Consider the following 14,909-nt stretch of genomic DNA (forward strand, 5'->3'; position numbering starts at 1 on the left):
AAAAATTCAAAAATTAGGTTTCCACAATAAAAACTGCGACTTTTAATCTTGAAGAAATTTTTTCTTTTCCATTTAAAAACCAACATCAAATTACTAAATTTTGCAAACTATAAAACCTCAAATTAATCAAATTCTGACATGATAAAACTAGCCTAAAAAACGCTATTTTTAGATATTTGGATACCTTTTAGCTCAGAAACTGTTCGTTCACAAAACTTAATTTACTCAAAAATTATGTCAAAAATGATGACATTTTGTAAAATTACGAGTATTTTTGAGCTTATCTTTAAAAAATGACAATTTTTTTAGAATCACATTTTTTACCTAAAAACGTCGGTAATTGGTAAATCTTCCACAAACTAGCCAAAAAATCAGAAAATTCAGTGGAAATGGGAAAGACATATGCTACAAAAGGATGACTTAATAAATAAACGTTTCATTATGTAATTCTTTTCGCTTTCGTTTCTAACGATAATAAATTTGACCCGACGGAATGAAAATAAAAGAGCAGCTTGTGACTGGCCCCGAATTGGGTTAAATTTGAAATTTATTTGTACTTTCTATTAAAATAGGGTCATGGTCTATCCTGGTCCACTATTGAAATAAACAAATCCAAAGCTACAGTCCCCATTTTCACCTACATTCAGTGACCAAAAGAGAAATTTTGAGAAAGGTCATTAACATTCTTTTCTATCGGAATTTCAGTCAGAGAGTAATGTTTTTAAGCGCATCTGTGTCCACATTTTACCGCATAAAGGACAATATTCGGCTCTTGTCTTGTCGCAAAACAACTTGGAAGCTTGAAGGTGACCGCGGGGTTGAAGAACTTATTGTAACTAACCTATCCTATTCTAATGCAGAGTGGTTCCGTCTTGATAGACACCCCTCACCCCACCTAGACAAAAACATCATCAACCCCTATGAAATAGAACTGGTTTTCGTCTCGGTTTTGACTATTTTTGCACGTGTTTTGATTTTGTTTGAGATAGGGAGAAGAATTTAAAACAGCCCTGACCAGACACAATTACTTTTTTTGTCGAAAATGCCCATTTTTTGTTTGTTTTTTAGCCGAGTTGGATGACCGGTTGGATTGAATTCGTGGGTCCTAAACTCTTATATGTTGTAGTGGTCAGTTCATTCACTTATTTATAAACACATTTTGGGTCCACCTAAGGCAAAAAAGCGGCTAAAAATAGCCGCCTTTTGTTAAAAACACTGAAAGATAGGTGAAAGGTGCAATTTTTAAATAACAAAAACTAATTGTGTTTTTTCTCTGACGTCGAGAACAGTGCTTGCAAATTTTTGGTGAAAATTTCGTGTGATTGAGTGATTCTGTGGTAATTCCCTGACGATCGATTTGCGAGGAACGTCCGAATTGTGTCTTGAAAATTACGAAAAAATCGTGTTGGATTTTTCTGGGAATGTTTCAGTGTCTGTTCTCGTCAGGCTTGTTTGAGATGCGCTGAAACTGAAAATTAAATTCTGGTTCGCCCCTCTCGAAGTTATAAAAGCTTCGGAGGACCAAAACCCAATTGTTAGTTGACACCAAACACTTGGTCTATTTTCTTTAAAAAATGAACAAAGCCTCACTGTACTCAAAATACAGCGGTTTGCAAAAAAACGATGCGTCTTTTGTAATCGACAATTACTTGAGACTCATCAAGTGGAAGCCCAACGCGAATATTTTAGACATCGGCTCGGGTGACGGTAATGTAATATTCGAGCTTTTACTCCCGAAAATCCCCAAACATTTCGCCAAATTCGTCGGAACGGACATCTCCGAAGAAATGGTCCTTTTTGCGAAAAATCAGTGCAACGATCCGAAAATCGATTTCCTACAAATGGATATTTCGGCAACAATTCCGCCCGAATTTCACGAATACTTCGACCATATTTTTTCGTTTTATTGCTTGCATTGGGTGGTGGAACAGAGGTGAGTATCGATTTGAATTTACTTATTGTCTAAAATCCGAATTAGGGTCGTCCTTCACTCATTCGCTTATCGGACGAAACACTTTTATCAAATATGATATCCACAGGAATGTATCGCGAATGAGTTGTCTAAAAAAGCATGTTCAAGACTATGATTAAGAGAGCTAAAAAGCGTCCAATTTCATTAATTTTCTTCAGCGATTTACAGCTGTAATAAGCAACAATTTTTAAATTTATTTAAAGAACACATTTTTTTACTCGGGCTTAAAATGTAACTATTGTTTTATTGATTTCAGAAACAAATTCCGAAAACTGAGTTTTACATCAGTTTTAGGTAACATTTTTTAAACTGATTTACAGGATACATTCTTTATTCCCAAGAGTGCATTACAGGGCCAAAAGTATTTTCTTTTCCCTTTAAAACTTATATTGTTAATGAGAAAGAATTTTCAAATAGTACCAGATTTTTATTAAATTTTTTCAGTTTTCAAATTTTTTTTGTGAATTAAATAAAGCAATGACCGAATCTTAAAAGACTTTCTCCCCCTACAGCCCAAGTAGAAGAATGTATCTTGTAAATCAGTTTCAAAAATGTTATTTAATACCGCCGTAAAACACTGAGGAAAATGATTAAAATTTCACCCAAGTAACAAACTTATTGGGCAAAAGCATGAAACCATACGTTTTGTGTTTTGTTTTGTAAGGTACACTATGTACCTTACGAAAAAACTAATTCGTACATCAAATAACTTTAAAAATGTGATTATTTCTTCAAGAACAATTTTTTTCGAGTTATTCAAAAAAAATTTTTTAAATGGCAGCATTTACGGAGATTTTTTTGGTAAAACATTATGCTTTAAAATGATTGACTTTTAATTCAATAATATTATTATAGAACCACTGTTCTGAAAAAATCACTCGAAAACTAAAAATAAATTTGGAAAAAATGTATTCTTGATAAATCACCATTATTAATTTTTTTTTTTTTTTGTAACCTACATACAGTCTTATACAGGGTCGTTGAAAAGTATGGATTTCAGAACGGTCTAACAGAGCACCTTGAAACTTGGAAAACAGTTAAAAGTATTTAAATTCTATCATCTGAGAACTGATTCAATTTTCCATCATTTACGTATATTGAAAATACCAGGCCAACTCTATTTTTTTTAAATGACACGAAGGGTCAAAATAATTCAATAATTTTTTAAAGAAATTTTTTTTCTGAATTTTGTAGTGTATAACGTCTACCCCTTTATTTTTATTAAAAAAAAATTAAAATCCAAAAATATAATTTTGGATTTTTTGGAAAGTAACTAAGTTAGCTTCGAAAATACTGTTATTAGCGATCTGTCACTTGTATATCACTCAAAAATTAAACTTGTGTTCAATAATTTGTTTTACAATGACATATTTTTTAATGTTCAAATTAAATTCAAATTAAAAAAAATACTAACTACTGTTGAATTTGCTCTCGGTTTAGCGAATTTTTTTTGTTGGTAACATTTTAAGCCTTCTTTTTAATATCTGAATCCTAGATTATAAACACTATTTTAAAACACGTTTCCGATAGCAACGTGTTTTCATTATTTTAAAACACGCTTCCCATCTCATAGCAACGTGTTTTAAATTAAAATGTTACAACAAAAAACTTTGAATAACATTTATGCGAAAACGCTTAAAGGTCTCGCATACGCTCGTTGCATAACGACAGCCCTCGTATTATTAATAACTATAATGTAATTGTAGGATCTAGAATCATCTAGACTTCTTAATTTTTTTTCCACAGCTGATTCAATAACTTCTAAAACTTTTACCAGTCTTCTTAATTTTGGACAAATTCTCAGAGCATTGTAGCATTAATATAATCGGCAGGAAGAAAGTAAGAAAAAAATGTTCTTGGAATAATTTGCTTTAGCTTTGACGAATTCATTACCTTTGTGAATTTCGTGTTATGAAATGTTGTAGCTTTAGTCCTAATTTGGGTAAAATGACAAATATGGAACTAGAAAACTACTTTTTTTAGGTATTAAAACTAATTTAATTGTTCTACTAGGTGATCAGATTAGTTAGACCACGGTAAATGATAGAATCTTATCTTACTCTCTGGATTTCTAAGTTTACTCTAATTAAAAATTTGTTAAAATTAATTAATAAATCCATGTAACTCCAATATAACCGTAATATTGTAATCATGCTTAGGTATAACTGATATATAAAATGAATCAAGCAAACGCTACATTACATGACAAACATGGCAGTTTTATAACTGTCATATAACCAAAGTTATATACGTACGCTAGATATAATCATAGTTATGTACGCCAAATATGACCATAGGCAGGCGTTATACATAAAAACTTAGTCTAAGATAACTAATGGTTAGGTTTGTGCATTGCGGTTATATAACGTTATATTATAACCGCAATATAACTCAGTCAATCTATGCCTCTAATTTAATCATAATTTAAAAAAAAAAATTAAGCAACCCTTTCCTTTGTATACAGGATGTTTGTAGATTGAGCTTACAAATTTTAACCACTAATAGACCTCGTCAAAAGTAACATTTTTTCGTGAATTTACTCGAAAGCGGGATTGCGACTGACTAACCGAACGTCTGCACAAACATCTGATAATTTTTTGGTGCACAAAGTTATCCCTTTTTTGTGTATAAAAACGTTCACGGTCAACGTTCAATGCAATTTATTTTCATTGATATTTTACTTGCACCTAACAAGGGGAGAGACACTGAACGCCTCGTGAAAATCGTGAGGGGTAAAATGGTAAAAATTATTTTTGGTACGGAATTTGTTTTGCCTTCAAATTGATTTTTCATAACGCATTCTTTTAGTGGTTAAAATTTGTGAGCGCAATGCTCAAACACCCTGTATTATGTTTGATAATAAAATTTATAAAAAAATATTTGATAATTTCAGGCAAGCCATGAAGAACATATTCGACATGCTGAAACCGGGGGGCGAAATGCTCCTGACTTTCCTTGCCAGCAACCCGATTTATGACATTTACGAACGAATGGCTAAATCCAACAAATGGGGGCCATACATGAACAATTTAAAAAAATACATCTCGCCCTATCACCATTCGGAGGATCCTGAAACCGAGCTGGAGAATTTGCTGAAAAAGGAAGGGTTTATTACGCATTTGTGTCGAGTGGAGAATCGCTCGTACACTTTTCCCAGTTTTTCAGTTTTGTCAAGTAACGAAATACTAGTTGCCGTTTCATAAATAATTTTCTTTTTTAGAATCGGTTTCAGCGGTGAATCCGTTCATTAAAAAACTGCCTGAAAACGAAATTGACACCTACATTGAGGATTACCTCAAAGAGGTCAGGAAACTGAAGACGATCACAATCGAAACGTGTAACAATAACGACAATGAAGAGAAAATACACGTGCCGTACAAACTCTTCGTTACATTTGCCTCGAAACCGGTCTGATTTCAGAAAGAATAGTTGCAGGAAGACGAGTACAAATTATTATATTTTTAAGAATTATTTTTTTATTTATTATTCTTAGTTTCAACGTACTGAACCTCAATAAGTACAAATTATCTTTAGATATCGTAGCTTTATAGTTATATATTTACTCTAAGGTAATTGGTTTATTTTTTATATATTTTTTTATTTACGTATATTCTATAAACAGAGTAGGGCCCGGTAAATCGCTTAAATTACATCGGTAACAAAAAATTTGGTTGTATTTTTTTACCCATGTATTTCAGAGATTTGCCAAATTATTAGGAATGGTTTACGGAATGATATTTTCTAAAATATTTTTATATAAAAAATTTAAATAAACAAATGTTTAGATAAAATGTCGTTTTATATTATTTATAGATGAAAAAATTCTAATTACTTTACTGTTTCTTATTACTGGAGGATGCATAAGATGCTTTGGTGAATAGTACCTATATGTTATGTTACGGCCAATGTGTAAAACTTGACTAGTTTGTAAACTATCCAAACTGTTGGCTACTTTAATAGAAAACACAATTTCAACTAAAATTGAAGCTAATTTACAAACTAGACAAGAATATTGGATAATTTACTTGAAATATAAAGTAGCTCTAGTTGAATAGTTTATAGATTATTCATTCAAAGCTTTCTGGGTAATATGAAAACCACCCACACTTCATCGTAACACAAAATATCCAATTCTAGTTGACAAACTAACCAATTCGCTGGCTAACTACTTGTCTCTGCTATTAGTAAATAAACTGAGGTTATGAGATCTTTTAATTTTTGATTTAGCAGGTCGGGTTTACAAACAAACAATGGCTGTTTTAGCTAGTTACTTACCAAACTTACGATAAGTTGGACTTACAGTCACTGAAATGCAAATATAAATTTCCATTTTATCTTTCAAGGAAATTAGTCAAAAATTTTGGTTTGTTTACAAAGTAGCCGCCATTGTAATAGAAACTGCGTTTTCTATTAAAGTAGCCAACGACTTAGCTAGTTTGTGAACTAGCCAAGTTTACCCATTGGTACTGAAAGTTCTAATAAAGATATTTATCTGCTCAGTCATGTCATAAGTCATAATCCGTTGAGTTCTGCTTAACAAAAATATTTTCAAGATGGCAGCACTTTCGGTTATACCGAAAGTCGTTATTAACTTTCTTATTTTAAATGTAAAGCTATCTTTTTCATTGAGTTTTTGTGTTATTTTAAGAGAGTTTTTAACAGCTTTCTCTATACCTAAGTTTCACTTTTTTTGAAATAATGGTCACTTCAAAAATCGGTAATTCACTTAGTTTTAGAGATTTCGAAATCATATTTAGAGTATTAAGAAAGATGGCCTATATCTGTTCACTGTTCTTCAGTGTGTTCAAAATTGAAAATGAAACTAATAACCCCAAAGTATAAGTTTGGACAATTTCAAGTACCCATAACTTAATTTTTTCAAATGGGACGTCCCAGTTTTTATTTTACTAGATGGAGGAGAATTTTGTTTTGCATCGATCTGTATTAGTATTCCCTATACCTATCTGAAATAGTTTTTAAGTTATGTTGTTTTTTTTGTCATTGTAGGAAATTTCTTATTAACCACAACTATTTTTGTATAGTTTGTCATAGAAATATTTCTGATTAAACTTAAACGATAAACTCTGTTCAAAATTGTGTTATCCATCCTCTAAAAATAAGATAAATATTGAATGTATTGGTTCTAAAAAACTTTAATTTCTCACATTTTTTTATTCGTTTCTATGGCAAATTGTGAGAGCAAACCTATGGCTAATGAATTTGTCAATTTCAACAAAAAGTTATTGTAACTTGAAAACTATTAAACATAAATTAGGGAATGTTAATACAGATCGATGGAGAATTAAATTTTCTTCCATTTAGTGAAATAAAACTTTTGGCATTTCATTTGAAAAAATGATTTATGGGTGCTTAAACTTCTGCAAACATAACTTTAAAAATTTGAAGTTTGTTATTCTTTTTTAGATATTTGAAAACACCAAAGGATAGATCTAGGCTTCCTCTTTCAAGTGAGCTGAAAAATATTTCCAATTTTTTTTAAAATGACAGGGTTATCGATTTTTGAACTGGAAGTTCCGAATCCAAAAAAATTTTGTAAACGGCTAAATTTAGGTATAGGGATAGCTTATGAGAACTACCTTAAAATAACTCCAGTAATTTAAAAACGAATTAAAAAATATAGGGACTTTCGATATAACTGGATGTGCTGCCATCTTGAAAATTTTCATTGAGCAAGACCTAAAAGATTATGGTTGTACACAAATTTTCAGATGACTATGATTATTAGAAATCTCAATACTTCCAATGTGGGGTTTATAAAGCCTGTATAAAACGGGCCATTTTCGCCCACATTCTTGTTTGTTTAGTGATATTTAAAAAAGAAGACTTTAAAAAGGACTTAAAACACTGTGAAGAAACAAATATAACATCATTCTTGGCTTAATTCAACGAAATGATTATTTCTAATTGCGACTAATTGCGAATAAAGTAAAAATTGATAAAAATAGTTTACTTTCCAAAAGAATTTAGTGATTTATCAAAATAACACCACTATTCTTGAACTAATTTATTTAAAGAAAAACGTTTGGAAAAAGCTTGGTCAATGTCATTTTTGATCCAATTTTTGATCAAATATTGCGTGTTTGAAAAAACGCTCACAAAAAAACAAGAATAAATAATGTAAACATTGTCTTAATTTGGTAATTTATTGTTTTTTTCTTATCAAGATCTTACATAAAAGGAAAATTCAACAATGTTTTTGAGTTAATTTGATTTATTTTCGGTATGTTTTTAGAGAAATTTTAGTAAAATAGTATTTGTTTCAAAATGAGACACAAGAAATAAAGTGAAAACAATGTAATTTCCAACAAAATTTAGTGATTTATTACTTTACACTCAAAAACTATCGAAAATAGCGAATTTATAGTGTCAATAGGTCATTACTCAATTTGATTTTTGGTCTAAAAGTCATCAAAAAGTCTCACAAAAAGCTGAAAATGTGAATTTAAGCTTTCTTGACAATTTTCTACACACAATTTTTTTTTATATTTAATGCGATTGTAAACTTACTAAAATCAAATGCTATACAGATATACAGAGTGTTTCAAGTTTTATGGCCGAGGAAAAAATTAATATTTCTAGTCGAGTAAAAAGTAAATTAATTGTCTAAACAACAGAGAATTATTTACGCTACACACAAAGCGTGCCATAAGTTACTGGAGGTTGTGGATCTTCGGTATTAAAACGTTATAATTACTCAAAGGCTATCGATTTTCGCATACGAATAATTCTATTTTAGCAATTACGGCTCTAAAATTTAAAAGAATTTTACTATAAGAAATATACGACAATATTTTGAATTTTTTTTCTAAAACTGGATTTTAAAGGCATTGGCAACTTATTTTACCTGTTTTATGTTTTAACGGAAATTGAAAATATCATTCGTTCTATACCAGTAGGTTTTTTCAAAATTTTCTACAGTGAGAAATAAGCGAGATAATCGCTTCTAAAAGAAGAAATCGTGACGTCACAACCGCCTCTCATCAGTCATTACAGAATCCTCTTATCACTGAACTCTCTCAATCACCAAAAACCTGACAGATATTTAAACATTTTTCACAGATTTTCCACAAAATCAAAAATTAACTACTTTCTAAACTTCTCTGTGTTCTAAATTTTGTCTTGAACTTCTCGAAAACGTTTTGTCAAGTTTTGATAAACTCTATCACTGTCACTTAAAAGTCAAATACCGTTTGATCTTAATATTGGACCAAATGCTCCATAGGCGGTTAAGACGTCATAATTTCAACTTTAAATAACTTGAGTTAGGGAGTAGATATAGAGAACGGTTTTTACTACTGTAATAAGCGTTTTCAGTACTCATCATTTAAAACAAAGTTGTTTTTTAAGTTGCCAATGCCTTTAATGTCTCACAGCAACACCTTAAAATTTTAAAGCAATATCAAGATATCAGAAGCGTACTTAATTCTCTACCGTTTACGACCGGTTTATAGAACCTTCGTTAATGTAATGCGCAATTAAATGCGTGATTAACTTATCACGTGACCAAATTGAACCAATTTTACTGTTCCATTCGCGTTGTTAACTTTTAACAACGAATTAAATTTTAATGAAGCTTTTTATAATCCGGCTCTAAGGGTTAGTTTATAGAAAGCTCAACTAAAGTTAATTGCGCTGCTAAAAGTTAATCAAAGTGCTTCAATTTGGTCATATGATCATGGTCATGGATTTATTTATCCACTAGTGGATAAAACTTAGTGTGGATAAAATTCGAATTATTATGTGATTGTGGATAAATAAATTAATAGTCTTAGGACCAGTTGATAGAAGCGTTATTAATTTAATCCGCAATTAAATCCATGACCATGATCATATGACCAAATTGAAGCAATTTGATTAACTTTTAGCAGCGCAATTAACTTTAGTTGAGCTTTCTATAAACTAACCCTTAGAGCCGGATTATAAAAAGCTTCATTAAAATTTAATTCGTTGTTAAAAGTTAACAAAGCGAATGGAACAGTAAAATTGGTTCAATTTAGTCACGTGATAAGTTAATCACGCATTTAATTGCGCATTACATTAACGAAGGTTCTATAAACCGGTCGTAAACGGTAGAGAATTAAGTACGCTTCTGATATCTTGATATTGCTTTAAAATTTTAAGGTGTTGCTGTGAGACATTAAAGGCATTGGCAACTTAAAAAACAACTTTGTTTTAAATGATGAGTACTGAGTAATGAGTACTGAAAACGCTTATTACAGTAGTGAAAACCGTTTCTCTATATCTACTTCCTAACTCAAGTTATTTAAAGTTGAAATTATGACGTCTTAACTGCCTATGGAGCATTTGGTCCAATATTAAGATCAAACGGTATTTGACTTTTAAGTGACAGTGATAGAGTTTATCAAAACTTGACAAAACGTTTTCGAGAAGTTCAAGACAAAATTTAGAACACAGAGAAGTTTAGAAAGTAGTTAATTTTTGATTTTGTGGAAAATCTGTGAAAAATGTTTAAATATCTGTCAGGTTTTTGGTGATTGAGAGAGTTCAGTGATAAGAGGATTCTGTAATGACTGATGAGAGGCAGTTGTGACGTCACGATTTCTTCTTTTAGAAGCGATTATCTCGCTTATTTCTCACTGTAGAAAGTTTTGAAAAAAACCTACTGATATAGAATGAACAATATTTTCAATTTTCGTTAAAACATAAAACAGGTAAAATAAGTTGCCAGTGCCTTTAAAATCCAGTTTTAGAAAAAAAATTCAAAATATTGCCGTATATTTCTTATGGTAAAATTCTTTTAAATTTTAGAGCCGTAATTGCTAAAATAGAACTATTCGTATGCGAAAATCGATAGCCTTTGAGTAATTACAACGTTTTAATACTGAAGATCCACAAACTCCAGTAACTTATGGCGCGCCTTGTGGTAACTGGTAATCAGGTCAGTATTTCTTGACAATAGAAAAAGGTTTGCTATGATGTTTACAATCTTTCCGGGTTAAAAGAGTCTATTGTCAAAAAATTTTAACCTCATCACCGAATACCACAAAGTCTCGCATAAATTATTCGAGCTTTTAGATCTCCAATATTATATTGTTAATTACTCAAAAGCTATCGACTTTTGCATGAATCTATTTTAGCAATTACGATTTTAAAATTAAAGGAATTTTACCATATAAAAATAAGTCAATAACTTACAAAAATTAGTTTTACAGCAATATCTTTTGAGAGATATCAAAGTATCAAATGGTAGCGTAAATTGTTAAATTGTAAATTGTCTATTGTTTAGACAATTAATTTACTTTTTACTCGACTAGAAATATTTATTTTTGCCTCGGCCATAAAACTTGAAACACTCTGTATATCTGTATATCATTTGATTTTAGTAAATTTATAATCGCATTGAATATAACATTTTTTTGTGTGTAGAAAGTTTAAATTCAAATTTTCAGCTTTTTGTGAGACTTTTTGATGACTTTTAGACCAAAAATCAAACTGAGTAATGACCTACTGACACTATGAATGCGCCATTTAAATTAATAACGCTTCTATCAACTGGTCCTAAGACTATTAATTTATTTATCCACAATCACATAATAATTCGAATTTTATCCACACTAAGTTTTATCCACTAGTGGATAATAGGGCACTTTATCCACTTTTGCCATAGCAACTAGTAATTATGACTACCAGATAAAGCCTGCGAATATTTTTAATTTAACTTCGATTATTTCCATTTTGTTAATGTGGTGATTGTAGATAAAACGTTGTATTGCATTTGTGTTTTTGCCGCATTTTATCCACTTAAGAATTTTAAACATTCGGGCTTACGCTTTCATAATTAAACATTCTTGCGTGGATAAAATGCTTTCTTAATAAAACACTTATGCAATAAATAACTATTTTTACTCGACTAGAAATATTTATTTTTGCCTCGGCAAAACTTGGAACACTTTATACAGTTCGATGTAGTTTGGTAATTTTTCTGTCAATTTCGGCAACACCTATTTTTTTTAAATAACTTTCTTAAGTAGGCAAAAGGCAAAAGTAACAACATATTCGCCTAATCCCCGGTTTTTTGAACGAGTTATCGTTAGATAAATTCTATCGGTTCCATAATTTCTAAAGAAACATCAATCAGATTATGGCTATCTTCGCAACTATCCAGCTGACAAAATTTATCTATCCATAAACCGTTTAAGAAACCGGGGGTGTAAGTCTGGTGAATTGAGCGCATGAAAGCTGCAGCGAAGGCAGAATTTTACCTGAACAACAGTATCATACATTATACAGTAGGTACCTGGAGATTATGACAATAAACGACCCTCATTAAGGAGAAATTTTCCAAACTCTAAGTATTCTATTTCCTATTTAAAACAGCATTTTAGATAGTCAAAACGTGTTACCAAATCTAATACGGTTGCTATCAAAATTTTAGTCGTGGTCGAATTGGTTCCCGTTAATCTCTATAAGTATAATTCTGTAAAAGGTGTTGATCGAATTAGTTCCCGGGTGAGGGTCGAATTGGCTCCTGCATGAGCAGGTAAATAGAAAGGACCAAGTGACAGATATGTTTATATTTTAGTTTTAAAGCTGGTAGAAATGTTCAAATAATTATTTTCTCCGCACGATATCCAACAAAAAATTTTATTTATTCGTGGCTAACTGGTTATTTAAAAAAAGGAGAATGTTATCTTGTAAGCCCAAAGTTCTCTGTAAATATCGTAAAAAGTTCTGCAAATAAGCTCATTTTGCTCTGACCGTTTTTAGTTTACTAATTTGCGATAGCCATTGCATTTCCTTTTTCTCGATTACGTTGGGCATTAAAGATTGAATTCTCACAAATAGGGTTATATGTGCTCCGTGAAAAAAGATTGTGAGAATTTAGATATGTGTCAAGCATCAAACAAAAATGTGGTTCTGGCTCTAGAGTTCTAGTTCGGTTTTACATAATTTACTCTAAATTATCCGTCAATTTTAAATTTTATGCACCCTTATACTATTAAAGCATCAAAATGGAGACAAATTACAAAAACAATTTTAACATTTTTCAACTTAGCGAAGAGATTCGGCTATGGATTTTACCTCAACATTCCGTTTTTGAACTTGAAAATTTATTCATACACTTAAAATGCGATTCCTGTTATCATAATACTTTAATCCGTTCATCTGCCCTACTGGACCGACGGGAACCAATTCGACTATAATTAGAGAGGATTACCGAATTTAGGAACCAATTCGACTCGTTCCAAAAATTTTCGATTCCTACTGCCCATTGTAAGAAAGACCGTAGGCTGTCTATAATCCCCTTAAAGATTTAGGGAGTTTCCGTAAATGAATGAATGAAAGGAAATAGAAATTTAAGTATATTTAGGTAGATTCTCCAGGAATTTAGGATAACATTGTATGAAAGCAATATACTTAAACGGATTTTAGGAATAGTAAATTCCCAAAAGTGAAACTGCTTTTGGTTTTTCAATATGCAAGCAAATTCTTTGATAATGTCGATAAATCAATCTGCTCACAAAATGAATTAACAGTACAAGTGAAAATGATTTTAAAATTGTTGATGACAATCATAGTTAATAGTTGTGCAAATACCTTGCTCAAAATAAGTTAAGAAACTATAATTTTAACCATTTTAACATCAAACAAATTCGATCACTTTTGTTGGTAAAGATTATTAATCAAATATGTTTTTACATAAATTAGCGTTAAAAAGCTTCATTTTTCATTTAAGTTCAGGTTTTCTCTTTTTTATATCAGAAGCTTGTGTTTTTTGATACGTTTTTCGCAGTTAAAAGTGTTTCTATATTTTTTTTAGAGTCACATTAATCGTTTTGTATTTATAACGCCTAGTATACGCTTAGAAGTATTTATTAATCGATAATACCATGCGATCATTTGAATTTATAATTAGAGTAGGCGGCTTTTTGTCTTTGTGTTTGATAAATTAGTGCAGAGTGAAAGAAAAAAAAAATTTCTAATTGAATATTATCGTTTGAAACTTTATTTGACTCTTCAGCTTGATTAATTATGATAATCAGCGTTTTCATACAAGTTCAAAAACTAATAAAACCTACTCTAATTATAAATTCAAATAATCACGTGGTGCGGATAAAAACGGTCGTGGTCGAATTGGTTCCCAATAATCTCTATAAGTATAATTCTGTAAAAGGTGATGGTCGAATTGGTTCCCGGGTGATGGTCGAATTGACTCCCGCATGAGCAGGTAGGTAAAAAGGATTAAGCCACATATATGTTAATATTTTAGATTTAAAGGTGGTAGAAATGTTCAAATAATTATTTTCTTAGCACAAAATCCAACAACAAATTTCATTTATTCATGGCTAACTGGTTATTTAAAAAAAGGAGAATGTAATTTTTTAAGCCCAATGCTCTTCTGTAAATTTCGTAAAATGTTTCGTCAAGTAATGACTATTAAGACATCTCACATGATGACGTTGCGTTCTTTAATATATCTATTAATACTATTAAAGCATCTAAATGGAGACAAATTACAAATATAATTTTAGCATTTTTCGACATAGTACCCATTATGTTCTATGCGCCTTCTCCATCGTTTTGGAAGTACAACTTGAATACTCGAAAAAATATTTATCCACAGCCTTTAAATTGTTAAAATACGATTTGTTTTTGAACGTTTTAGAACTTGTAAATTTGTTCATACACTTACAAACGCCATTTCTGTTATCATAATACTTTAATCTGTTTATCTGACCTACCTGACCGACGGGAACCAATTCGACCATCCTCGGGAACCAATTCGACTATAATTAGAGAGGATTACAGAATCTGGGAACCAATTCGACTCGTCCCATAAAAACAATGTCAAAGCCACATTCGACAATTTAGGGAATCGCTTAATGAGCCATAGAATTACGCTTAATCGACAAACAGCGAACCAAAAATGTGCAGTCGTACACAAGCAAATATG

The 14,909-nt window shown here is 30.9% G+C and overlaps 1 protein-coding gene across 1 annotated transcript; it reads left to right on the forward strand.

The window, feature by feature from the left end:
* The first annotated feature begins 1,574 nt into the window (after window positions 1–1,574).
* Window positions 1,575–5,386, forward strand: Tcjhamt (juvenile hormone acid O-methyltransferase). The gene is made up of 3 exons (NM_001127311.1): window positions 1,575–1,933; window positions 4,866–5,146; window positions 5,193–5,386. The coding sequence occupies exons 1-3, from the start codon at window positions 1,575–1,577 to the stop codon at window positions 5,384–5,386; spliced, it is 834 nt and encodes a 277-aa protein (NP_001120783.1).
* The last annotated feature ends 9,523 nt before the right edge of the window (window positions 5,387–14,909 follow it).

Source organism: Tribolium castaneum, chromosome 9 (genome assembly GCF_031307605.1).
Source record: "Tribolium castaneum strain GA2 chromosome 9, icTriCast1.1, whole genome shotgun sequence".
Taxonomy (NCBI): Eukaryota; Metazoa; Arthropoda; class Insecta; order Coleoptera; family Tenebrionidae; genus Tribolium; species Tribolium castaneum.